The sequence below is a fragment of the Cibotium barometz genome, chromosome 50 (genome assembly GCF_041138505.1).
Source record: "Cibotium barometz isolate CiBa-2024 chromosome 50, ASM4113850v1, whole genome shotgun sequence".
NCBI classification, from domain to species: domain Eukaryota; kingdom Viridiplantae; phylum Streptophyta; class Polypodiopsida; order Cyatheales; family Cibotiaceae; genus Cibotium; species Cibotium barometz.
The window spans coordinates 45,637,219-45,663,922 of record NC_141095.1 but is presented as its reverse complement, the minus strand read 5'-3'; the positions used below and the strand labels follow the sequence as shown (position 1 = coordinate 45,663,922).

The 26,704-nt window shown below is 45.0% G+C and overlaps 1 protein-coding gene across 1 annotated transcript in view; it reads right to left on the bottom strand.

The window, feature by feature from the left end:
* Positions 1-859: 859 nt before the first annotated feature.
* Positions 860-26,704, bottom strand: part of LOC147610155 (UNC-50 family protein) — a 47,464-nt gene continuing 21,619 nt past the window's right edge. The window contains exons 2-10 of the mRNA XM_086786985.1: positions 21,161-21,228; positions 17,243-17,268; positions 16,952-17,042; positions 16,735-16,830; positions 15,281-15,352; positions 2,711-2,769; positions 2,467-2,589; positions 2,230-2,301; positions 860-1,273 (exon numbers count right to left, since the gene is read on the bottom strand). Of these exons, the coding sequence (XP_086643111.1) occupies positions 1,218-1,273; positions 2,230-2,301; positions 2,467-2,589; positions 2,711-2,769; positions 15,281-15,352; positions 16,735-16,830; positions 16,952-17,042; positions 17,243-17,268; positions 21,161-21,228 (663 nt within the window). The 3' untranslated portion in view covers positions 860-1,217. The remainder of the gene's footprint in view (positions 1,274-2,229; positions 2,302-2,466; positions 2,590-2,710; positions 2,770-15,280; positions 15,353-16,734; positions 16,831-16,951; positions 17,043-17,242; positions 17,269-21,160; positions 21,229-26,704) is intronic.

The window sequence follows — 26,704 nt, the reverse complement described above, 5'->3', positions numbered from 1 at the left end:
TTGACGATACAAAAATGTCTCTTGGTGATTAAGTCTGATTGTACAAAACTGTCTCTTGGTGATTAAGTCTGATTGTACAAAAATGTCTCTTGGATGATCTTATTGGAAAAGCATTTGCTCAATGCTCCATCCTCGTGGTGGTGGTGTGGGTAACGGATGTGCTATTTTGCAAGGCCCCCTTTATGAGTAACAGTCATTATGGTTAGCACCCTGCATTTCCCAGTTTAGACACGGGACAAGTGGCAATCTACCAAGCAGGATGCATGCTTGGGCAGGCTATGTGACCGCATTAGTGAGTGTTGCGGATTTTTGTAGCTATGCTCTTTTGTTGCAAGTCCATGTTCACCTCAGCAGCCATTTGCAAGACAATTGCTTTTGACTGTCAAGCGCGTAGTCTCAATGGGACTTTTTCACTCAAGTAGATGGATCATGTGGTGTCATCTTAGGACTAAAAAAGCCATGGCTAGAAGCAGGCCATGGCTTTTTGACTTGGAGGTTAGTCTCAATTGCTTTTTAACTTGGAGGTTAGTCTCAATGGGCAAGTAGATGGATCGGGTGGTGTCATCTTGGAACCAAAAAGCCATGGCTAGAAGCAGGCCAAGTTAACCACCACTCGGACTAAGGCCCACTAGCAAGATTGTGTTCTCCTTTATTGGGCCCTTTATTATTACCACCACATCCATGAGGTACTGATCTCAGTGCCACTGCTATGACCTACTAATCTCCCAAAATAAACATCAAAATTTTGACAAGAGGCAGGCCTAAGACCTCATAAAACCAAGCAAAACATCAATTAGCTCTGCTTTGGCATTTGGTCGCATCTACAAGATCCCTAAAATAATGAAAAGCTAACAGACAATTACTTCTGAAGGGATAAAAATTTTGCACGATATTTGAAGCCCTCTACATAGATGAAAAAATTTTCCACCTGTGTATCCAAAGTCCCCCCTGTTGACTCCAGGACTACGCTGTAGCACAATTGAGGCGGAATATATAGACACACTGCTAGGCCTTGAAATGTTGCGAGACAAACACCTTACACTTGTGTCACCACGATGCATGCAGATACAAAGAATGATGTGCAACTGCTCTATCTGCAACATACAGTGACTTCCGTGAGCCCATCTCACCATTGTAGGCAAAGCCAGCAGCAGCATGGCCAATATCATAGCAAAGCAGAGCCTCAATGCCACAGGGCATTGATGAAGCACACCAGACTAGCTGAAGTAGAAACTCAAGGCGAATCTCGTTGGGTTGAAGCCTGCTAAGACAGCTGCCCGTCCAAAACAAATACAATACAGCATCAGTTCGCGCAGGCAAGAAAATGATTTTAAAAAACAAGTTTGACCATCAAAGTCCAAATCTTTTTCCTCGAGGTTTCAAAAAAAAAAAGGATATTCAGTTCACATATCGTTCACTTCTTTATATCACCACCCACCATAGTTGCATGAAATGGAAACGTTTCCGTGTCTCCAATTATATCACCCATTGATTTGTCTCATCTAGTGCTTGCTTATTGACTTTCTACAAATTTTGCTCACTATTTATTTCAAATTATGATGGTGTACTCCTCAAGCTTTTCCCTAGTTATTAATTTTCTCACTATTTTTATATTATGCATCATACATCAATGTTTCCTAGCCATTTTTGTTTCCTAGTTTTGAGCCATTGCTGTTGCCCAGAGGCCGGACTCTTGGGAAACGACGTTTCCGTGTTTCCGGGCTAGAAAACGGCTGTTTCCTGTTACTATACCACCCACAAACTACAACATTCAAAATGAGGAATCCCTTACAATTGGGAACTGAGACACACAGCCCAAGGCTAAAATACAAAATATATAGAGGTGCACACACACATACACTTACTATATAGGCATATACAAGCATGTAGTGTATTATTTGTATATGCCTAATATATTTGTATTATTTGTATATGCCTAATATATAGGCGTATACAAGCATGTAGTGCATACACACACACTTAATATACAAGCATGTAGTGCATGCATCTGCTTGCATGCATGCGTACAAAAGGTATAAGTAATCACACTTGAAACTTGCAAAAGTGGTTCCAAACCCTCTTTGTGACTACCTTCAATATGAAAAACCATTACTCTGCCTTTTTACTGCATATTTACAAAAGGAAACAGAGAAGCTTTCTAATGTAAGAGAATACCAGATGTTTGTATAAGGCCATATAACCTAACAAAGATGTAGCAGTTGCACTTACAAAATGGGAAGATAATGATGATTATCACGATCGGAAACAGAAAGAAAGTTGTCTTGTCCAAAAATGGCAGAACTGACAAAGCCAAAGAAACTTTTTAGTTCAAATCTCTATTACAATTTGTCCTCTTTTGTTTAGTTAAAACTTTATCAGAATTTTTCACATCATGATTGTGGTGGGGAGGTTGGGAATCTTGCCAACTTTCTCAAAAATATATATATGATACAAATATTGACTTACCATCATAACCCAGAAAGTTTAGATAGTGATAATAAGAGAGGGCGACCATGAAGAGTATGTTGGAAAGTATAGCTGGAAGAATGCCTTGTCCAATTAAGAGAGGTGATAGAAAATAATGCAGCACTGTATCACAACACACCCCATTAGGCTCCAAAAATATATATGATTTAATAACAACTTGATCAAGCTGAATGAGCCAAGGATTTTTACTACTAAAAGAACAAATACTGAAGATGTGTTTTACCATAAAGAGAGACAAATAGAGGGAAGTAGGAGTTGCAATGAACATCGAATGCGTAAAGCCTGCTTCAAAAATCGAGTTCAAGAAGACCAAAAGAATGCATGCAAGGTTACACTTAATCTCAGGCATAACCATAAAAGGGCATTGTACCACAACATTTAATTAGCATATATCTTACTCAAATGGAGTCTCTCTCTCTCTCTCTCTCTCTCTCTCTCTCTCTCTCTCTCTGGTTTTGGTCTATTGTCCCAAGTCATTGCCTTCCAGGGCCAGTGCTGCCTAGGACTGTACCTGATGAAGCAGTGCTGACATAAAGCACCTATACCAGGAGGTCCAAGACCAACCCTGAACGCTTCCCAGATACCCATCAATAGTTTCATTCAACCAGTCCCACATGGATACACCCGATGACAATCACAAGGGTCCGGGAGTCAGATGACCTTATGGAAGCACAGACTGGCAGCACCAGAGCTACCTCAACTACCTTGCCTCCAAGAGTTACATTGGAGACAGCAGTCCATTTACGCATGCCCGAGTCCTACTGGACCAAGATGACCCTCCACGACAGCTCTGGATCCACAAGATCCTTCAGAGACAAGAGTACTCCACCACAGGCGGTGGATGTAGGGAGTCTGTATGAGGTCACAGATGTGGAGGCACATTGATCCCTCTTAGCCAAACAGAGGGCATGTACCTAAGATGCTGAGTCTTCCCATTCCTTTAGCTGGGCATTTTTTCTTAAGACATACGTTGAAACATTGTCATACCCAAGGATGTTCTTTGTTCATAGCTAGATTGTTTTATTTCTATTCAATGATAGAGTTACTGCATGGATGTACTCATAGTTACCATGAAACATGTTTCTTTCCCAGGCAAACACGTTTCAACAATGCAAACGTTTCGAACTTTTCAAACGAGTTTATTTCAGCTTTTTTTCTATAAGGTCAAAAAGAAAACCTCTTTTTTAGGGCGGGGACCATGACACTAACGTTATTATTGATAAAGGACTAGCCCAGAAGTGCATATTCCTCCGTCATACTACACACCACCCTTGGGGAGGATTGACACCACTTAGGAGATGATCGCCAGCATCACAACCTGACAGATCTACAAAGCCAGATGCACAGAGGCGATTGAGGACATTCAGATAGTGTATCTGTATTATTTGGCGAGATATCATCCATACTCTTATGACCAGGTGGTCTCATCTACAAGGGCCAGCCAGATCAGCGCAAGCAAAGCGCACTATCTTAAGGAGACTGGGAAGATAACGCGCAAGCAAAGTGCACTATCTTAAGGAGACTGGGATCACACGATCTTCTTCTCATGGACTCCCACTGCACTTTCTTGGCATATGTTGTCAGTTTCTCAACATACTTTTCATGTGTTTGAGCTTTGTCTTTCTTTTTGTATGAGTTTGTGGAATGTTTCTTGATGATCATTGGCATCTGGCATTTGTTAGACATGTAAGCCCCCTATTTAAAACGTTTTTGAACCCTTACATATTTGTATGATACAATGTATGTCTTTTACATTGAACCACGGTTTCCAGGTTTATCCGTGTATTAAGTACTCAACCCGCGCGTAGCTGCAATATTAAGAAGCGGAATATGCCAGAATACAAAGGGTCAAATCAAAGGGATTTTTTCCTTTTACTTTTTAGAAATCCAGGATTTCTCTTTTCTCTCCTCTCCTTGTTCCTTGGTTGTCCATGGTTAATAGATAGATAGATATCTGGCTTGCAATCTCACTGGGCGCAGCCCACCCACACCTACAAGTTCCATTTCACTGGCTCCAGCTCCCAATCCGCAGTCTCCCCTTTCTCATCTACGCTACAGTCAAGCCCCTGCTCTACTCTGTTCGCCTCCACCCAGTCCACCAGCTCGGTTCGCCTGGAGCTTGACCACCCAGCTGAGCAACGGCTAAGATCCCTTCACCAGCACCCAACTTGCTCACTGGTTTGAAGAAATTCAGTAATCCTATGTTTTCTCCCTTTTTAAAAAAAATAATGAGCAGGTTCTCTGCAAAAAATGTTAGGCGCAAGAAAACGTCCTTTGTGGGCGCTCTCTCCTCACCAAGAAAACTGGCTGCCACATGCCAGAATGAGTGGGCTGCCAACATTCAAGAAGAAATTCTCACATTACAGAAAAAGTCCTTGAAGCTGAAGAAGCGGCTCCAAGAAGTCAAGCACCCTCTCAATGCGGTGGAATCTCACAAGAACATGAAAGCAGCACAAGCGCAAGCAATCCTCATCAAAGTAAAAAGAGGTCAGGGCACCATCCAACCCTGAAACGATGGAAGTCCTCAAGGCGAAAATCAAGACTCGAATCAAGGTCTCACAAGCAGTGGAAGGGAAGGTTGCCATCCAATTGAGGAAGCAGAAGCAACTGGAAGCTCTTGCCCTTGAGCTAAGAATTGGAGATTTTCCAGATGGATGGTCCATGCCTTGCAACAACGACGGTGCGACATTCCAAACAATGGCCAAGGCAACACCACAAGATATAGACAAGACCACCGAGATCGAAAAGACACAAGTACTAAGAGACTTGCCATTGTCACCTTCGTGCCTAAAAAAAGTAAGATTAGAGATACTCATGCAATCCAAGATTCTCAAAGGCACCAAGCTTTGGATTTCTGAAGAGCTCACACCAATGCAAGCAAAAAGAGCAAAACTAGAGAAGGTGACGGCAGCACCAGGGCAGGAACGTGGGACATCCTCCACGGTAGGAAGGGCTCTCATCCAAAAGTTCTGCACCATCAAACAAGCCAATTCCACAAAGCACTAGCTGCCATCGGAGACTTTTAACCACTAGCACCTAGTGGAACCACACCCCCCCCCCCCCCCAAGCCACCCCAGCGGCTAGCCTTAGGCCCAAGAGCCTCCCGTAGTTACCATTTTTCATCGCCCGTAAGCGCTCTTTATCCGCCTGTAGGTGATGCCACCAAGGAAGCAGCTTGTGGGGTTTTGAACCCAAGATCTCCTGGTCCTAGGCAAACAGCTTCACCATTTGGGCTATCACCTCATTGGCCACCTAGTGAAAGTCTTGACTGGGTATCCATTTTCTTTTGTTTTGTAAGCTTCATGGCCCCTCGGTCCTTAACTGATGTGATGCACTTGTATTGGTCGCATAGGTCTTATTTGGCCTCTTGCATGCATTAAAATTATCATTCCTCTCTCTACTCTAGAGGATGTAACATACCTCCAGCCCTAAGGCGTTCAACCTTATTCACTTGACATCGACGACACTTTACGACATTGTGGTCACATTCATGTGTGAAGTAAATTTTGGTATGGCAGGAGGTAGGTGGGGGTGGCAAAGGTGGTGGCGGTGGGTTGGGTGGTGTACACGCAATGGAGGAGGAGAGCTAGGTGTGGTCGGCTCCAAGAGGGCGTGTGGGGATGGTGAGCTCGGAGATCAGTGAAGCAAGCTCAGGGGATCCCATAATATAGTCCACCGTGCTCGATTGTCACCAATTGGCCGACCATTTGGTCCATCTCCAGTTTTGTGTCTCATTCACTTGAGGCCAGGCCGGTGTCTCATGTGAAGAGGCCAGTATTTTTGCTTAACATGGACGGGAGCCAGACTGGTGCCACCCGTGTGTTAGCAGGATGGTGTCGTATGGACGGGAGCCAGACTGGTGCCACCCGTGTATGACCTGGACTGTGTTCTATCCATGGGATTGTCACGCCATGGAAGAGCCAGTATTTGTGCCGTCTTGCCTATGGGACTGTCACTCCATAGCATAGTAGCAATGAAACGCGTTTCGCATCCCCACTGAAGTACGAAACGTTTCGAAACGTTTCGTTAAATTTGAAACGAGTTTTTTATGCTTATTTTTTTTTAATGTCAAAATTGGGGATTTTTGCCGTTTGAAAACGTACGGCTCAAAATTTGGGCCTTTTTCAGCCTTGCGCACGCGTTTCACAGAGAGAGAGCTTACGTGCGAGTTTCACAAAGAGAGAGAGCGTGCGTGCGTGTTTGCTACAGCCTTGCAACTAGCAGGTTTTACCTCTCTCTCTCTCTCTCTCTCTCTCTCTCAAGACTCTCTCTCTCTCTCTCTCTCTCCCTCCTCTAGCTTTCTCTCTCTCTCAAGACTCTCTCTCTCTCTCTCAAGACTCTCTCTCTCTCTCTCTCTCACACACACACAAACACTTTGGTCTTTACGTGCGTGATTTTATGGATTGCCACTCTTTGGTCTTTACTATTTAGACAATCTTATTGTCATTTGGTTACTTGTAAGTTGTTAAATTCGGTATCCAGAGGCCAAGGTTGGCATGTCATGAATCATGATGTCAAATATTGATATGATATCGTGATTCGTAAATCAAATTTCAAATTGCAATGTCTTGCTTTTATTTACACATTTTTAAGTCTATAAGATCAAGGTGACATGTTGTTTGTTTGCAGTCTTATAAACTGATATGAAACTTGTTGAGGGTCCCTATTGTTGGGTCTCCCCCCCCCCCCCCCCCCCCCCCCCCCCCCCCCCCCCCAGGTACCCCTCCCGTTTCATACTTTTGGGTCGGGCAATGAAACGTTTCGAAACGCGTTTCAAAAACCTTTTTTATGAAACTCCTGGCTACTATGGTCCATAGGGAGGCTCGTGCGCCTAGAACTGTGTTTTACCTATGGGACTGTCACTCCATAGGAAGACCAGGATTTATGTTTTATGTCGTGCCATTTTTGTGCCGACAGATGTTTTGTACTTGTTCCATGAACGGGAGATATGTCCATGATACTATTTGCACATGCACTCATGTTTTGCATGTTTGAAACTGTTTTCGCATGACTTGTATTCTTGTGTTTGCCTGCTTGACGTGCCACTTACTGAGTGGGGACGCCTGCCAGTGAGTCGTGAAGTTTGCTCTGTCTTCTGACGAAGTTTTGTTGCGTGTGAACAGGTGGTAAGTGTATTGCACTTGTTGGTTTAATAGCTTTATTTCTAACCTTTCATTTTATAAGGTGGTAAGTTCACATTCATTTAAAAGTGGGCACCCATTATGGGCACCCACATATGGGCCAAGGTGGGGAGCCACACTTAACCTTTTATGTGTGTGGGGGGGGGTGCATGGCCACCTACCCACACCACACCATGAAGCTGGCCGCCCCCATGCAAACGTGGGGAGCCGGCCAGCTGTGGTCGTTTAACTTCTCCAATCTCTACAAAAGAGAGCGACCACCCCACTCGTGGAAGGACCGAACCGGCGATCGTCTCCTCCTCTTCAGGCTGCGCCATCTCCATCACCTCAGCAGCCGACGGCTCCCTCTGTCCAACAGGCTGCGCTTGTTCACCAGCCTGCAGTGAGCAGGCTGCGCTTGTTCACCAGTAGGCTGCCCTCTACACTGCAGGCGGCGTAGGCTGCAAGCGGTGAAGGCTGCAGCCAGGCGTTCCCTTTCCTCTCCAGCAGGCGGCTGCCTCCCCTGCATAGCGGCTGCTCTTCCTCCCATACAGGCGGCTGTACTTTCTGCAGGTGGCTGCGCTTGTTCTCCAGTGGGCTGCTCTCTACACTGCAAGCGGCACACGCTGCAGCCAGGCGTTTCCTTTCCAAAGGCGGCTGCTCCTTCTGTCCTCTCCTCAGGCTGCGCCACCTCCACCTCCACCTCCACAAGCAGACGGCGGCTGTGCTCCTACAGCCAGGCGTTACCTCTCCAAAGGCGGCTGCTTTCCTCATCCTCCCCTTGCAGGCAGCTACGCCTCCTCCACCACAGCAGGCGGCTGTGCTCCTTTGCAGGCGGTTGTGTCTCCCTTCCATAGGCGGCATCTCCCTTCTTCAGGTGGCTACACCTTCTCCACAGGCAGCTACTCCTCATCCTCCTCGACAGGCTGCTGTGTCTTGGTGTCCACCACTAGTAGCTGCACACAGACACCTCGGGTATTGGTCTTCCATCTACGAGCTACGAGTAAGTGAATTCAGATTTAAGTAAAGAACTTTGTTGTAAATCTGATAAAGGATTCTCTCTACTGCTAACACCCGTTCAGTGCCAGGTAGTCCAAGCTTTTGGAGAACCACGGTCCAAAGGTGCCGAGATCGGGAGAGCCAGGCGTTAGTACGGGAGGGCCTGTTTGTGCGTGGTCCTGGAACACCAGTGGGGCGCTCTCCCCGCCGATTCCAGTGAAGGCACAGGACCGTAGAGACTGGACCACTCAAGTGGTCGCTCTCCTTCGAACATCTACTTCGAGCCTCTTGTTTGGTACTGTATTCATCTCAGTTGTACATGGACATCATCTGGTTCATTGAACCCATGGAGCATTGTATTTGTTAAATACTCCCAATAATATATCATATATTGAGGGGGGGTCGGCCCGTTCCGGCCCCAGTGCTGGTGTCCATCTATCAACATTTCATTTCATTTCAATTTTCAGTTGTTTTTAAGTTGTCCATTTCAAATTGTGATATTAAGTTGTGCTATTACGCGTGTGGGTGTCCAACGGAGTCCCACTGTTTTCGCCCATTATCCAGGATCATGGACTTCCCGGACCAGCGTTGCATGGGACTCTTCCTACTGGAGCTTCACAGACACAAAGATACACTCCTAAGAGAGTGTCGGCCACAACGACCACCCTTCCTTCCTCGCCATCGACCATCACCAGTTTCTTCCAGGCCTAGGGAGAGGATATCGGGATACAGGACCCCACAGGTCCACCACAAGATACCGCAGCTCCACCCCGTCCCCAAGGAGTCACTTCGGAACGGGCTTGCGCGCGTTTGATGTACCGGGCATCCCCAGCCCACTAGACACCAACCACGATCCTCCCATCAGCCTAGATCCAAGACATGCTCCATCGCCATCACCCCATCTTCTCATGTAACATGACAAAAGGGGATCTCTTGGCCATACTTAGTAACCCCATGCTCAAAAAACTGCAAAGAGGTGTACCCTCTACTAGAGGATGATGTGCCCCACATGCTTCATATTCTCATATACTGCATGATGAGGATCTCTTGTACTAGTGCATATACCCCATGTACTTCCCCATGATCATCACTGTATCAACCTCTACTTTCAGACAGCTATGTTATTTGTACTACTTTCAAAGCGCTATGATATTTGTACTACTTGCTTGGTTTTTCTTTTCCATGATAAGACATACCATGGATAGCATTGTATCACTTTGGTCTCAAAGACCCATTCAGTCTTTAGGAGACGTTTAATATAACACTCTCATCAGTTTATTGTACTTTTTAGTCTCATTTAGTTGTTCTCTTTGATGAGACACCAACTTCAAATGTACTCTCAGTTTTGGTCTCATAGGCCATTATGGCCTCTTAGAGACGCATATATCATTTCATTTTTCTCTCTCTCTCTCTCTCTCTCTCTCTCTCGCTCGCGCGCACGCGCACGCGGGGTGCCCAAGACCTACTAGGCCACATAGGTGCTCCGCCCATCAGCTCCAAGTCCAAGAGATGCTCCACCGATATAGAGATGCCCACACAGGACATGTGGACATTGATGCCCTTTACACAGTTCTTGAGGATGATGATGAGACCTCCACACCAGCCACCCTAGCTTGATGTTCCTTGGACCTTGGGTCATCGTGCTATTGTATTCCTGAGGATGCTACTTGTATTTGTAGCTAGTAGTCTTTTTCCAGTGTTTTATTTTTCTATTTTACCAGGATTAGTGTAACACTTGGATACTTTGTAACACCTTTTTTGTCTAGTGTTCTTTTGAAGACGATAATAAAAGTCTCTCTCTCTCTCTCTCTCTCTCTCTCTCTCTCTCTAGATGTACTAGATGCCACCCCCTCCACATTCAGATAGGTGCATGGGCAGGTCACTCGAGAGAAAGTCCGCTATGTAGACAATGTTCTATGCATGCCATTGAGATGGAAGAGCATTTCACGTTGAAGTGCCCAGCTTGTTCACACATTAAAGATAACTTCAAGCAACTTCTAGATGGATGTGAAGATATACAACAGCTTTTGCGGCCGAGTTTCTTTTCTCCCACCGTGCTAGGCACATTTCTCAACCAACTTTTGGATCATAGACAACACCTTGTAAGTAGTCAAACTAACACCCCCTAAAACCCTTTCATTTGAAAGGAGAATTATCTATGCTTTGTAACCAAATTTGGTCCCATGGGTCATTTATGGCCCCCAATGAGTGGACAAGAAAGTCATGCCAAACAGTGCAGCACGAGGAGGGACAAGACAGGATGAACAGGAAAGTAAGGGATCGAGCACTCATTATGCAATTCCCTAACTTAGAAGCAAGGAAAGAATTCTTGGCTAAAAGGCCAACACTCAAAGGCAAGGGGGTTTTCCTTGGCGATGACCTCACCCTCAACCAACTAGCACACATGAAGGAATGCATGCCCAACATCCAAGAAGCAAGAAAGGAAGGGAAGCTTGCATACTATAGAGAGGGGCGTGTGTTTATCACAGAAAGACGCGCCGAATGACGGTGTGAGACCCATGGGACCAGCCTTAGTGTTGCAGTATGGAATTGTAATGGAGCTCTAAGGCTTGATGCAGGTTTGTTTGAGGAGACATTCAAAGGGAGGGATGTTGTTTTCTAAACGGAGACACATGAGTGTCAAACAGGTACCTTACCTACGATGGGAGTCTACTTATCGTCCATGCCCACGGTCAGCGGGTAGCACTAGAGGATCGGGAGGGGTTGCAGTTCTGTTTTTAGGAGTGAACTAGGACATATTATCCAAGTAGTACGTCGCAATGATGAGGCTCGTTTCATAAAGATTAGAGTCAGGGCACAGAAGGCTAGAGATGTATACATTGCTGTATGTTATTTTGCTCCATCCACCTCTAGGTTTGCCACACAGGGACAGTCCCCCTACTATGCATTGTATGAGGACATTATAGGGTTGGGGGAGGTTTTGTTAGTTGGAGACTTTAATGTCAGGACAACCAATTGACAGACACTCTTTTTTGATAGCACAGATGACATGTTCAGAGAGATGGAGGTGGAGCATCTCAACATCGAGAGTCTCACAGGACACAGCCGCATGTACGGAATATGGAGAGTATCTTGTGGCTTTAGGAGGAGCACATGGCTTGGCTATATATATACCTTCATAAGGTCAGAAAAATCTGAACGTACGAATTGAGAGATTTGAGAAAGAAATAATAGTGAAGAAGGACAAAGACAAAAACAAAGCATTTGAAAGATCAAAAATAAATAAACCTAGCTACGAAGGAGAGGAAATCAAAAGATAATATCAAACTAAGACTTTTAATTAAGACAAACAAAAAAACAAAAACAAGCAAACAAACAAACAAAACAAAACAAAACAAAACAACACAAACAAAAAAACAAAAAACAAGAAACAAGAAAACAAGAAAACAAAACAAAACAATACTTCATGGTCTTTCCAGATGGCCTCTTTCAAGAGATTTCACGTGCTATCCTATGCAACATGGTGCCAGCACAGCTCCTCATCTCTGATACCTCATGTACAGAATCTTACAGTCTCGGCCCGCCCTATTGGAGTAGCTGCAGATCATGCATACCTCTCTTTCTCCCGGGATTGTCACTACTCCACGCAGCCTATCAGACATCAGAGATCGAGGATCGTAGATACCACTTCACTAGGGAGACTTCCTATATCTATACTTCCCAGGTATTTCTTGCTACAGCTAATTTAGACCCGCATGCGCCCATGGAGGAGCTCACTATGCAGATTGCAGTTCCCTTGCACTCATCCGCCACTACATCCTTTCCTCATTCTAGCACCAGATCCAGGGCTACATTGGGGACCGCTCCTCAGAATAGATGGTATGATGAGGAGCGCTGCGAGGTGAGAGCCCACTTACAGAAGGAAGTGGCTTTGGGAGTCACTACTCACATAGGCAGTCATGCATTGTCTTTCATCAACTCATACGGCGAAAGAAGAGAGCATACTTAGCTCAGCTTGAGCAGGACTTGTATCAGCTATTCCTGGGGCAGGATTCTAGAGATGCATGGAGACTTTTTTGAGAGCAACGCCCACCTATCCCCATTACCTCACCAGCCATTTGGGGTCAGTATGCCACTACTCTTTACCACGTGCCTGACCAGCCTGACCTCCCAGATCCACCGGAGCCTCGGCTGAAGGCCCCCACTTTCTTTCGGTTGGGCATGGTATATGATGCTATTGACAGGATGAAATCAGGGAAAGAGACGGTCTAGTTGCAGAGCATTTTATATATGCAAGAGATTTGTTGGCACCCTTGTTGACTCATATGTTCAACAGGGTTGCGTGAGGGCTTTCCGGCTAGTTGGAGAGATAACACCATTGTGCCCATATTGAAGTCTGGAGATCCCACAGATTCCAGCAACTACCGTACCATTATGGTCGGCCACACCTTGGCCAAACTATATGCATCTATTCTTGAGCATGAGTTGAGTATTTGGGCAAAGACACAGGGATTGCGAGCTCCAGGCCAGGCAGGTTTTCGACGAGGATACTCGACATTAGATCATATCTTTACGCTCAGAGCCATTATTGAGGAGGGCAGAGCACATGGTCGGAGGATATATTGTTGCTTTGTGGATTTTCGCAAGGATTTTGATACGGTACCACGGGCCAGGCTGATGCAAAGGATGTATGACATTGGGGTACCGCCAACACTCACTTGGGGGATACTTACTTTATATGAGTCAGTCACTGGCAGAGTCTTCTGGCAGAGTAAAGACTGCAGAAAGAAACTCAGACTTGATTCACAGCACCATAGGGGTGAAACAGGGCTGCCCTTTGTCTCCGACTCTTTTCGGGCTATACATTGATGAGGTTTCGCATTTTATTGATAGAGGAGAGGGGAGAGGTGCTTCCTTGGCAGGAGTTTGGATACCATTGCTTATATATGCTGATGATATAGTCCTTATAGCAGACTCTCCAGAGGGGATGTAGAGACATTTGGATGCACTACAGGCCTACACAGAGGCCAGGGACCTCACAATCAACCTAGGCAAGACTAAGGTTATGATTTTTAATACCTCAGTACAGTGGATTAGCAGATCAGCACCGGGTTTCATTTATAGAGGGGAGACTGTGGAGCAGGTTACCTCCTGTGTGTACCTGGGAGTCCTGTTTAGGGGCCCGGCTTTTTCCATGCGGGCAGCCACGGAGGCGAGATTGACACGAGGATATGCTGCCCTAGGGATGCTAGATAAGATGTGCTCACAGGTACGGCTTCAGGAGCCCAAGACCAAATTATGGTTCTTTGATACTTTGGTCTCCCCTACTCTACTATATGGTGCCCCCATTTGGGGACTGAGCCTAGATCATCGCCGTCGCCGCACGGCCGTGGGGGCGGGGGCGGGGGCGGGGGGCGTGGGGGGGGGGGGTGGGGGGGGGGGCGCCTACGATGGATGGGGGTCTATGGAGAGACCTCTTGTTATGATGATTGCTAGGATGAGACGTAGTAAGCCATCAGTCCCACATGAGATCATTCGAGCAGAGATGGCTGCTGCACCACTCGTAGTAGAGGCTCTTACCAGGTCAGTATCTTTCCTCCATAGTTTATGGGAGCTCCCTTGACACAAATATGCTAGGCTCGCTTTGGAGTCATCACGACAGCTTGCAGAAAGGGGAGATGAGACATGCTGGTATGCATAGATGACTACATGGTTCAGTCTACATGGGATCTCGATGGATAGATTGCCACCTTTTTAGTACTCTTTAGACGCCCCAGATGGCAGATCCAGATCCAGATGGCATGGGAGGATTAGAGAGATCATCACAAATCACTAGTACATACCCTCCAGGTAGTTCACCCTGGAGGAGCTTGTCTTCATGCTTCAGCGACCTATGAGGAATTTCATCCACTGAGGGCCCGTCTATACCCTCACACATTCATGAGCCTCATGCGCCCAAAGATGTCTCTGAGTGGACACTTTCGTCCCCTCTTAGTAGCTTCCCAAGTTTCCCATGTTTCCCACATTACTCTTGATCTCTAGATCTATAGATCTTTAAATCTTTCCTCACTTTTTTCTGTTACACACCACTGACATTTGTACTTCATCTGACCAAATTATTGTAACTTTTGGTCTCATAGGTCATTTTGGCCTTTCGAAGACGTTAATACAGATTTCATCTCTCTCTCTCTCTCTCTCCCCGTCAGTTACATCTTCAATCAAAGATTGTCCACACGTTGTACTATTTTGGTCTTGTAGGTCACTTTGGCCTCCAGTACAGCTTAATAAATATTTCTTTCTTTCTTCCAACCCCAAGGCATATTCTTTTGAACCCTCTAAATACAGAGCCTCTCCAATCCTTGATCAACAGAATTTATACAACCCCAACTGAAATTTGCTATGAAGGAGCCAAATATTCAACGAGCACCATTATTGAGCATGGTTTGATGTAATATCTATATGCTCTCACATGTCACTCCCACATTATCTCAAACCAATGCCCAAGCACGTAAGTAAAGATCCAGGCTTTAGGTGATGATTTAAGCCTCAAAAGATTGATTTCAGTGCACTTGATGCCTTGAAAATTCATGAGAACTGATCAAGGTTCAAGCTAAACTTTTGTCAATAACAGGAATTTTGCTAAGAGAGCAAAACTGTTTCAGTTTCATTTCTATTCAAGTAAACAAGCAGCAGCATAGTTGCTTTAAGCATACCATTCCACACGCTGCTCAACAGCATGACTGTTAACAGCTGCCTCTTCTCTGAGATAATGGTTGGAAAAGAGCCTGCAGGACAAAGAGGATATCAAACTCTGCACAACAACTTTGCAGGGCAGTCCGAGTTCTCGAACTAGCTCAAAACTTAAAAAATTGAAGTTTATTTTTAATTATTATTCTTCATGTGCTTTTTGATGTATAGGTTATTATAAAAGAGGGTGGACCGCTCTTAGAATTAGAAGCATAATCATCAATCAGTGCTCAGGCTTCTCCATCCCTGATCCCACCCAGACATCAGCACACACCTCTCAGCTCCATACCCTGCAACTAAACAGATGCCCTGCTGCTCAACAGAATGGACAAGCGAAGTATGCATTGTACTACTTTTTGTGTACGGACTATGTGGAAGGAATATATACAATCTGTGGTTGAACATGGAGGTTGCACATAGTTACTGTTGTCAGCTCCATGGATGTAAGTGCTGGCAGTAGAGGCAGTGCAAGGACAGTATGGATTGGTGACAGCAGCAGCAGAGGTCTGCACGTGTGGCAGGTCATATGATAGCGTGTGTGGCAGGCGGTACCACGACCACATGGAGGCTGTACAGCAGCAGTACAAGCAGGAAAAAGGAGGGCTGAATCTGTGCAGAAATGAAAAGTCTGTTGAAGGCCAGCCACATGCATGATTAACAGTGAGGGTTAGCTGTGCAAGGGTGCAGCCTCATAGCTCTCAACCTTCTCAGCCCAAAGCTAAAGAATGTATTCATGGAAACATGGAGGAGGCTCTGTCTTTAGAAGCCACCAAATGAACTCCCTGTTGTCACCTCGCCACCTCCTTGCCTACCACGTTCAATTAATCTGTTACATATTTTATGAAAAGAAGATCCTATTAAAAAGTGATATAAACCCTCTGCCACAAGCATCACTCCTCCCAAGAGTAAACTCATACACATGGACATTGTTGGGCTATAGGATGAGCCCCAAAAAATCATGGTACAACAAGCATGCGCACACACACACCCTCCTTCCAAAAAAAGCCATCAGGTTAGAAAGAGGCTATGAAAGTGTGAGTAGGAATGCACCGGGGTGGAGAAGGATGCATTAGCCTATAAAAGTGCAGGTCGAGGAACAAAAATAATCGAAAGAAGCAGACAGACCAGAAAAAGATGAGGAGAAGGTTATAGCCAATTTGGGCCACAGGACAACCAAAGCAGCAAGAGAGCAAATGATGGCAAAATGAAACAGGCAGAGAGGGAAGCCAGAAAAGTTTCACTTTCAGCAATGTCCTCAGGGTAAACAATCCAAGCAGCTCATTAGGGCTTCAAATATAACCTACTTAAGGAGCAAAAAAAAAAATATCACATGCCAAGGGCAGAGGGTCTATAAAAGAAATCTTACACTTTATTTGTGTTTGAAACACCACAAATAGAAACAACCGTAACAGGATCCTACCAGAAAAGAGTTGCTAAAAGAAAGCCAATCAGCAAGAAGTGAAAGAAGACCACCGAAAATATTGTCAGACAAGCATAAGCAATGCTCTGACCATACCTGAAAAAGCCCACAAAATACATGTAATCAGAAGCTTTGGGCATACTGCAAAAATGGATTAAGATGGTTTTAGTAACAATTAAGAATGCCTTCTATGTCATAAAACAGAAGAATCACTCACGCAGCACAGTATGCAGAAGCAGCCACTGCCAGCAACAGGCTGCAAATCACCACAAAAGCAGGATCATCCCTGGCCCATTGATTCTTGGTCTCTGCATGCCCAAAGACAAGGTGCACATTAGTTCTCTTTTTGCTCCTTGATTAGGGATGCTATGGCATTTTATACTAGACAAAAAATATAAAAATGCTAGGCACAATAGTTCTCTTTCTGCTCCTTAATTAGTAAAGTTTTATGGCATTTTGACAAGCCAATAAATATAATATGTCTTGCATTTATGGGAAAATTACTTACGCTTATGGTACTTCGTGTGCTGATAGCTGAAGCTCCAAACAGCAAAGATGGTTGCAAGGCATGCATGAAGAAAGGCTCTATTAGTCTCCTCATTTACACAGGAATGTGCAACCAGTTTTCTTCTAGGACATAAAGAATGTCTATGAAACACATACAAGATAGCCTACAAATCCAGCTACTCTCTACACCTCAAACTGCTTGATTGATCGTAACGTATCTCTCACCAGTCAGCATTTCCTTAGGGGTCTAAAGTTGGCCTTGAAGCCCCACTCATACAACCGGAGGCACATGAAAACAGTAAGGGCAGCAACCTGGCCAATCTGTCTTTATGTGTGATGCTGTCAGCTAAGGCCCGAGACCTCAACTATTTCTTTTTTTTTTTCAAAAAGGAGACTTCTATTAAGTATGAAAAATTTTACAAAATGGAGATTTCACACCAAGCAAGGTGGAGATCTCAACCAATCAAGAGCCCTGCACTGCCAATAGGGTCCCGAATGAGAGGATGTGAAAAAGATACCACTGTCCCACTCTCTCATAAACTGGGCACGCTTCCTCTCTGCAGCCCTCAAAGATCCCTGGATTCTGGCCCAGGTAGCCATAATAGTGTGAATAATATCACTCCAAATCCTGCAAAGACACTGAGAAACAAGAACAGGAGTACCCTCAATGACCTCAGTGCATCTAGCCTTCCAGATATTCCAGGCTGAGATGCTAGCAATAATCTCCCAAGAACTGTCTAACCTCTGTGCCAGAGGGACAAAGTGTGAAAGTGACAAATCCTGAAGACAACACTGCCAAGCAACTCCTTGCCTAACCATAATGGCCAAGCTCCTGTCAATCCCCTCGAACCTCAGCTGAGGCCCAGACTGTGTCAACCAAATGATAGAACCAAAAGAAATGATAGCATCCCTCTTAATCCTACCAAAGAGGTGCGCAATCGCAAACCAAACCCTCTGTGCTTCCCTGCATTCCCATAAACAATGGTAAACTGACTCCGAAACTCCTGCACATCTAGGGCATGCTGGGCAAGCACCAGTAAACAGACCTCCACTGATTGGTGGCTAGACCACCATGAAGGGAAACCGAGATAAAGGAGGAAATCTATGGCTTTCTATAAGAATGCCACAATCTCCGACAAAATACCCTCTGAATGTCAATCGAAATGCCATAAGACTCCCAATGGGGTCTAAGAGTAGGGACACTCTGAATGTGTCCCAAGATAAGATGTCTGGCATTCCGCACCATATAACTGAAAAAAGTTATGCTTTTCAAAGGGTTACAAGCAAACCTCAACTATTTCATGATAACTAATGCCACCTACTCAAGGAAGCGAGATCCCCAATGGAGGTGCTCATGTCCACTGTTATTTGAATTGACGAGATAACAGTTGCCTAGCAGAGGAAGCAAAGCTATTGTGCAAGGTATTTCCCCACCACCATTCCTAAGGCAAGCGTAAATGCTCAAAGAGAATTTTTATTCATGGGAATCAGATTGCAGAAATATCTCCAAAGCAAAACAGTGTTTCCATCATAAAATTTTGATTCCCTTACACAAGTGGTGGGGATTACCAAAGACACCATCAAAAGAAAGTGTGAATTCCCACATCATTGCTTCCAAGGAGACAAAAATAAGTGAGCATTACATCCTTCACCACAGCCAGATTGCAGGCCCCACCAGAAGGTGCATGGACTGCCTACAGCAGGAGCTAAATTTGCTGCATACAGGATGTTTTGGGCAGCCAGGCAGCCTAGGTGGGTGCCTGCGGATGGTGGGCACTCGACCCAGACATGTGAACTCTTAAATCAAAGGAGAAAGGTGCTTTTCAGCCCAGTGCAGGCCAACCAGACAAACTTGTGATGCATGGCTTAATCAAGAACAATTTCCAGCAGTTCATGACTTGGGCACACAGTTTTCTGTCAGGTAGGGATTTCAGCCAGCGGTAAGGCCAAGTCTAGAGTTTCCTGTTTTTCATAAATTTTCAGCCTGCACGTATTAATGCAGCCAAGCACAGCTAGAAACTGTGCTAGAGCAAGTGCGGTTGTTTGAACCACTACATATGCCTGAATCCCAACTTCCGGTTGTATATTGTTCATTTTGTGCACTGTGAATCTACCAATATGGTTTAATCTACGCACCAGCAAAAGTTTTGTGTGTACACACGTGGTATGAAATCGAGCCCTTATTTTATTATTATGTGTTTTCGTCTTATAAGTTGTAATCATCAAAGTAGACAAAGCTACAGGCATGTAGTCTAGCAACGAGGGTTTGTGACTCATGGAAAGGAGGTCCCCAAGATCCCCATAATTCCCCATTGGTATTGTGGCCACAAAGTAATGCCTTCGGGCAGGCAGACCAAACCGCCTACTAGTGAATACTGAACTGCAACTGCAGCAGGATATCCAAACAAGATATGGCCAGGACCAAATGCTGGAAAATAGTGTTAAGGCACCAAGGTTAATGGAGGCCTAAACCCTTGAAAAATTTATAAATAATAGCAACAAATGCCAGGTAGGGAGCTCCCTTCTGCTGAACCAAATCACACCGAGTAATAATGGTGTTGACCACCCTCATTTTGTTAACTTTTATCTAAGCCTAATGTGCTCGATGTCTGCTATGGAACTTGTGTGATGCTATGCAACTTGGGACAGTGCTTCTTAGAATGGCCCACTTCATGACAATTGAAACACCCGTTCTGTTTGGAAAGTCATCCCTTCTCTTCTTTTGACAGAAAACTCGAAATCTTTCCCCCTTGTCTGAAGTGGTCTTCCCTTCATTCATACTATTGCAGGGCTACGTAATTGGCTTGTACCTCTTTGCCAAAGCCGAGGCTTTATTAAATATTGCCAAATCAAACCGATCCACGTAACACTGAGGTTTTCCAATGACAAAGGCATCCAGTTGACTTTCTCTAACTCCAATGCACTCTTTGGACAAACTTTTCAACTGCCATGTCCTTTTGAACTCAGTCCTCAACCGCTTCAAAAATCAAGGCAAAAGCAGTCTACAAAACCTTGTCATATAGTGGATCACCTTGCCATGTCTGTGTGCATGTTCAATCTCAAAACTTCCACAAGCAAGAAGTTGGTCTCCAAAACCCTGCCATATAGTGGATCGCCTTCCCATGTCTGTGTGCATGACCACATCTCCATTCAAGTAAAAGAACGTCTCAAGCACCTAGCCTCTTCCTTGACCTTGACCTCCTTGAAGTAAGCCTCAAAATAAATGACTCAAGAAACAACTCTATTTGTGAAGCCTTACATGGAAAAGTGAGAAAGGCCACTTTCCCGTGACCTTTGAATGGGCTGGTCTATCTGAGGAACTGGCCCCAAATGAAGCCAGGTTGTCAATCAGGACTTCGTTGGCAAAGTTTTGTTTTTTGTCTTTCATTAGGGGACCCCTTTGCTCCACCTCATCCTCCTCACCTTGGCAATGACAGTTTCCTTCATCTGCTTTCCAAGGCCTTTTTCTTTCTCCTGCTCTACTAGCCCTCCAAAGCAATGTCAGTTTTCTTCATCTGCTTTTTCTTTCTCCAACTCTACTAGCCCTCCAACAATTTGGTTTGCATCTATAGCTTCAGATTTTCTTTCTTGATTGAGAACTCATTGACTAGACCTGGGAATCCCGTTTTGTTACCAAAGGCACCCACATAAAAGCTGAAATCATGTGTTTTTGTATATTCTGTCACTACACAGACAGAAAGGACATCAAAGACACCACACTCTCACATTGGGTCCAAATGGCTTATTGTAAACCACCACCTCCCCCTACACTCCAAAGTAAAGACAGTTTTCAAACACTGCTCATATTGCTGCAAAGCTTCATGACCTTGCTGTATAGAAGCTTAACAGAAAACATAAAAAAGCATTGCTTTGAAAAATGAAAGCTGGTATATGTGAACCTTTGGAACATGAAACTTACACAACTTTTGGGGAAGTGCACAAGTGCAACATTTGCCAAAATGTGTACTCGGTATCCATTTGCCTCCACTGAAAATAAGGTTGATAAGTATAAGATATGAAACCAAGATCTCTCTCTCTCTCTCTCTCTCTCTCTCTCTCTCTCATGTTCCATGTTCCTAGTACTCCATGGACAGTTTTGTATCACCCCAGTGAGATAACTATGTTCCATGATGAGATATACCATGGACATTATTGTATCACTTTGGTCTCATAGGCCCATTGGGTCTTTAGTAGACACTTAATCTCTCTCTCTCTCTCTCTCTCTCTCTCTCTCTCTCTCATAGGCCCTTGGGGTCTTGCGTAGACATTAATATAACTTTCTCTCTCTCTCTCTCTCTCTCTCTCTCTCTCTCTCTCTCTCTCTCTCTCTCTCTCGCGACTGTCGTGTGCAACTGTCTCACGCTGCTCCGTCCCCTCCCCCTCGCTTGCGCCTGCTCTCTCCCGTCACGCATGCTTGCTTGCCTGCTCTCTCCCTCGCGCGCGTGAGCCCCGCCTGAGCCTCACCTAACTGCCGCTTTCTGCTGCTCGCGCGTCTGAGCCCCGCCTAAGCCTCGCCACGCTGGGCCGGGTGCAGGGCACCACCAGGCCATAGCGGTCACCTCCATGCTGTGTCCCGCCCTGTAACAAGATTGTGGTACGTTGGGAGAGCCAGGCCAACAAACGCTGGCCATTACCACAATGCCGAGGAAACTCACCTACGCAAGTGCCCTCGCTACACCGACCAAGCCATTGACCAGTCACAGCTCGAGCTTGTGGGAGGTGTTTCTCTTAGCAGAGATCGACAAGCTACGAGAAGAAAACGAAGCCTTGAAGAAGCAGCTCAGCAAAGTTGAGGCCAGGGTGGCCACTCTCGAGGGCAAGCGTGACCCAGTTCAAGAAGTTCAGGAGCAGATCCAAGAAGCCAAGAAGGAGTTCATTGACGCCACCAAAGGTATGCAACAACATGTGAAATTAGATGTTATTTCCACCATCAAGGAAGAAAAACTTCAAGTGTCGGTTGCCCGAGACATTCGGGTAGGGGGACTCCCACAAGGTTGGGACAAGCTAGAGGTAAGGGAGCAAACCGAGATTGATGCAGATGACTACATCCCCGATACGGACATTTGGAAAAGGAGAATCAGCAAGATTCTCTCCTCCATCGACATAGGCAATCCATATCTCATTACCCCAAAAGGGGGACAGGCCATCCTATGCTATGAAACCAAGAAGGACAAGATCAAGGTTTTGCGACAATCCAAGGCACTCCAAGGCACTAAGCTGTGGCTAGCAGACGAGCTTACACCTATGCAGCTCAAAAACAAAAGTGCAGAACTTGCTAAAGTTTGAGAAGCCCGCCAAGCTGGAAAGTGGGCTGTCTACCGCGAAGGAAGAGCAATAATTGAAGACTTCCGGAGGCCTAAACCCCACTAACTAGCTCTCTCCTACGTACCACAAGCATTCATATTACACATGGTAGTTGACCCTTAGCTTTTTTTATTTTTATTTTCAATGTTCGCGCTTATGCGCACTTGCGCCTAAGTGCACCCCGAAGTGTGGTGCCTTCTACTCCTTTGGCAACATCTTTATGCCTTTCTTTGACCAAAGTCCTTGCTCTTGATGGTACATGTTCTTCATAGCTTGTAACAAGGGTTAGATATAATAAATGCATACTCACCTTCTACAAAAACTAGACACAAGCTAGTCAACAAACAAGTATGCATCATTCGCGTCTACTGGGTATAACAGGTACAAGTTAGGTAGTCTGGAGCCCAATGGACTATCACATGCCATAAATCCAAGCATTGTCCACGCATCAAAAACAGCACACATGGTCAAAAAAATTCAGACATACATCAGTATGCAATGGACAAGTAATGATCCTCTTGTTCATGGATTGTCGTGTCTGGTTTCATCGAAACCGTGCTGAGCCATCTGGTCACTAGGAACACTCAGTCTTCCCTCAAGGCCATCTGGTTTCTAGGACCGCCCAAGAGTTCATGAATAGTCATCTGGGCCATCTGGTCACATTGACCACCCGATTCTGATATCCAATACAGTCATCTGGGCCATCTGGTCATAATGACCGCCCGACTGCAAAATCCAATTCAGTCATCTAGACCATCTAGTCGCAATGACCGCCTGACTGCGAAAATTAGTACAGCCATCTGGGCCATCTGGTCGCAATGACCGCCCTGTTGGGTAGGAGGGCAGCTAGCCTGCACACACACACACACACACACACACAAGTTCAAGCACAAAGAAAACGTGAGAGTGCTGGAAAAGATATACTCGATAATGATAATGAAAGTACAATACATGAGTACTAAAGTACTCTAGGGCAAAGTTTCCACACACAAAAGTGTGTTCCCACGAGAAAAAACCCCTGTCCAGTCAGGGTAAAAAGTGCCCAAGGATAGAGAGGATTCACACCATAAACGGCCAAGCGGGCATGGACTACAATGACCAACAAACTCCCCTCAAGTGAACGCTGTGAACGGGTACAGGGTGCATAAGCTGTGAAAGCAGTCATGTACTGTGCCCCACAATAAGAGTGATCAAAAGAGATCACGATGGCAAAGATGAACTGTAGTGCCAAAGGAAAAAGCAAGCACTATATGACGGGGAAGATGAGAAACCCCAATGTCATAGTGCATAAACGCATCACCTGAAATGCATGTCAAAGATCATGTGGACATCAACTGCATCAAATCAAGAGGCATCGCATAATACCCCCCTGAAGGCAAGCATCCAAATGCCAAACTGAACTGCATGTAATCCATATCAATGATAACAAGAGAGCAAAGCATAGCTCTGTAACTGCACCAGTGATAAGCATAAGAAGATGTAGCAATATACCCATGTGTAAAGGCAATAGGATCCAAAAGTCATGCCTGTGAGACATGCAATGTAAGTTGCAAGAGAGAAACTCATCAATGGAGGGTCCGATGAGGAAAAATCAGCAATTGTAGGGCTGATAAAAATAAAATTTCAGCAATGGGGAAAGCTGAAAGTCGGGAGAAAAGGTGGGGGCTCGGAGCACACGTCAGCCAATTGTATGAGAGAATGGGTAAACTCTCAATGATGCCATGATCAGTGGCATGTATAGCAAGTGTAAAGATGCATAATCCCACAATGAATAATATACATGTGACATGTCAAAACCATGAGGGCAAGCCAACACTGGCCAAGTGTGTAGAAGGCACTTCCAATAAACATCACATGTGAGAAAGTGACAATGTCAACACTATAGAAACAATCTCGCTGCAAGGAAAAGCAGCATAAAAGGCATCTCCAGTACACATCACATAAGAGAAAGCGTCTAGCATAGACAAGCATAAGGGTCAACAAGCATAAGTGACCATGAGGCATCACCAACTGCATGTGGACAAGTAAAATCCCCCCCTGAAATGTATCTAGTAGACAATGAATACCAAAAAGTACTAACTATAGAGCATAGTCATCAAAAGCAACGGTATCCAAAGACATCTCTTCAGGTGATGAAGATGTAATGGTCAAGGCTGATACATGTGTAGTCAAATTGGCCTAATCTGCACCTGTGGAAGAAGATGCCAATTTCTTCTTTTTTTCACTCTCAATACGCTTCTTGCATTCCTCTATGGTGTGTCCAGTTTTCCTGCAATAATTACAACGCTTTTTCTTTTCAGGCTTGTCCTCTGTCTTGGAAGGATCCAATGGGCTAGATTTAGGCCCAGATCGATTCCCACAAAAGGAAGCAGTCATTGCTAACTCAATAGACATCATGTTGTTCCTGTTGGAATGGAATTGCTCTTCCCTGAGCAAGAGAGTCACAAGGTTGTCAAAAGTGATCGCATTAGGTGCATTCCCAGCCAACAACCGCAAGTGGTGCCAAATGTCTGATAAGCATCGGGCAAATTACGCAAGACTGTCTGAAAAAGATAGCCATCTGTCAAGACCTCATCAATGTTAATGAGCTGCTCTTGAAGGTCTTTCACAAGTGTAAGGTACTAATCGATAGAGTCACCTTCTAGCATCTAGTCAGTCTCAAGCTTGCCCCGAAGGTAAGCTACACAAGCCTCGTTACGACCTGAATACAACTCCACCAAGGTATCCCAAGCACCCTTAGCGGTGGTGCAGGAATGAATACACGGAATGATGTGCCTGCAGCACAAGAGAGCAATCAACACATGGACCTGAGCGTCCCTAGCATCCCAAGTGCGCTGCTGCTCGGTAGGACGACGACGAGAAGGTCGACCTGCAAGAGGGTGAGCGGGAATCACTTCACCTTCCGCTGGAGCAGGTGCGAGAGGACGCTCCTCAACGCCATCCACATATAGCCATACATTCTTGGCAACCAATACATGACGCATCATATAAGCCCACATAGGGTAGTTATCCCCATTGAGCTTGTTCTCTTGAGGCAGCATGCCAAAGTGGTCATTGTTACTCTTGGCCATGACAACACAACAAAAGAGATCTGTCACAGGTTACCACAAGAGTAGGCAATGCCCCCAGCAAAACTGTAAGAATGCAAGAGATGAATAGTAGGATAATCAATGGACTGAAAGGGAACTCCTTCACCACAAGAAATACATATGCATGTCCCAAATCTGCAAGTTCACTGCACAATAATGCAAATCTGTCAAAATGTCCACAATGGCATACATATACTGCAGCAAACCACAAATGTATACATGTGCCATGAAAAATACGATCAGTTGACACCTATAAGAGCTGCAAGTGCGCAAATCCCGGCAAAATCAAAGGTAAATGGATCGAATGCTACAAAAATGACCTCAATGTAGAAAAGCCCCAATTTTTAGGCAACCAAATGGACCAAATCTGAACCGGCACTTGCAAATCTGCTAAAGTGGCCAAATGTGCAATTGTCACCTGTACCAATGTTGTAATGCCCCAATGCCAAGTGAATGTGCCTGTAAAACCCAAAATGCCTGCAAATGTCTATTATAGACCTACAAATAGTATCAATTTCTACAAAATCCCCAAGTTTCCAATCGTCAGGAACGAAATGGTGATTCTCGGTTCCTCATTTGATTCATTGAAGCGACATTCATCATTTGAAGAAATTGGCCTTCTACGATGTCCCTTTGTGTGGCAAGATTCTTTTCAAATGTTGTTGAGTAGAACCTGTTCCCGCTTTCTTCTGTCCATGTGCTTTTTATGTTTTTATGTATATTTAAGTGCTCTTATGAAGCAGATATACATGAAGAACAAGAATTGAGTCATATAGACTCTTATTGAACTGCTCTATGTTGAAGTAGCCACTTGTTAGTGAGGATTGAAAGAATTACGTTGACTTGCGAGACTAATATAGATATCTTCACTAAGGATTGAAGATCATTGATTTATGAAGATAGTAGCGTCATTTGGAGAGGATTGTAATTTGAAGGAAAATTCTAGGCGATAGGTTGTACCATTGACCAAGCTTTTGTCCACCACGGCCTCCCCTTCCAGAGATGTACCTGAAAGTTATCGATGGTGAAGCTTTAGTGCAAATGTTCTCCTATGCATGAGTATGGTTATG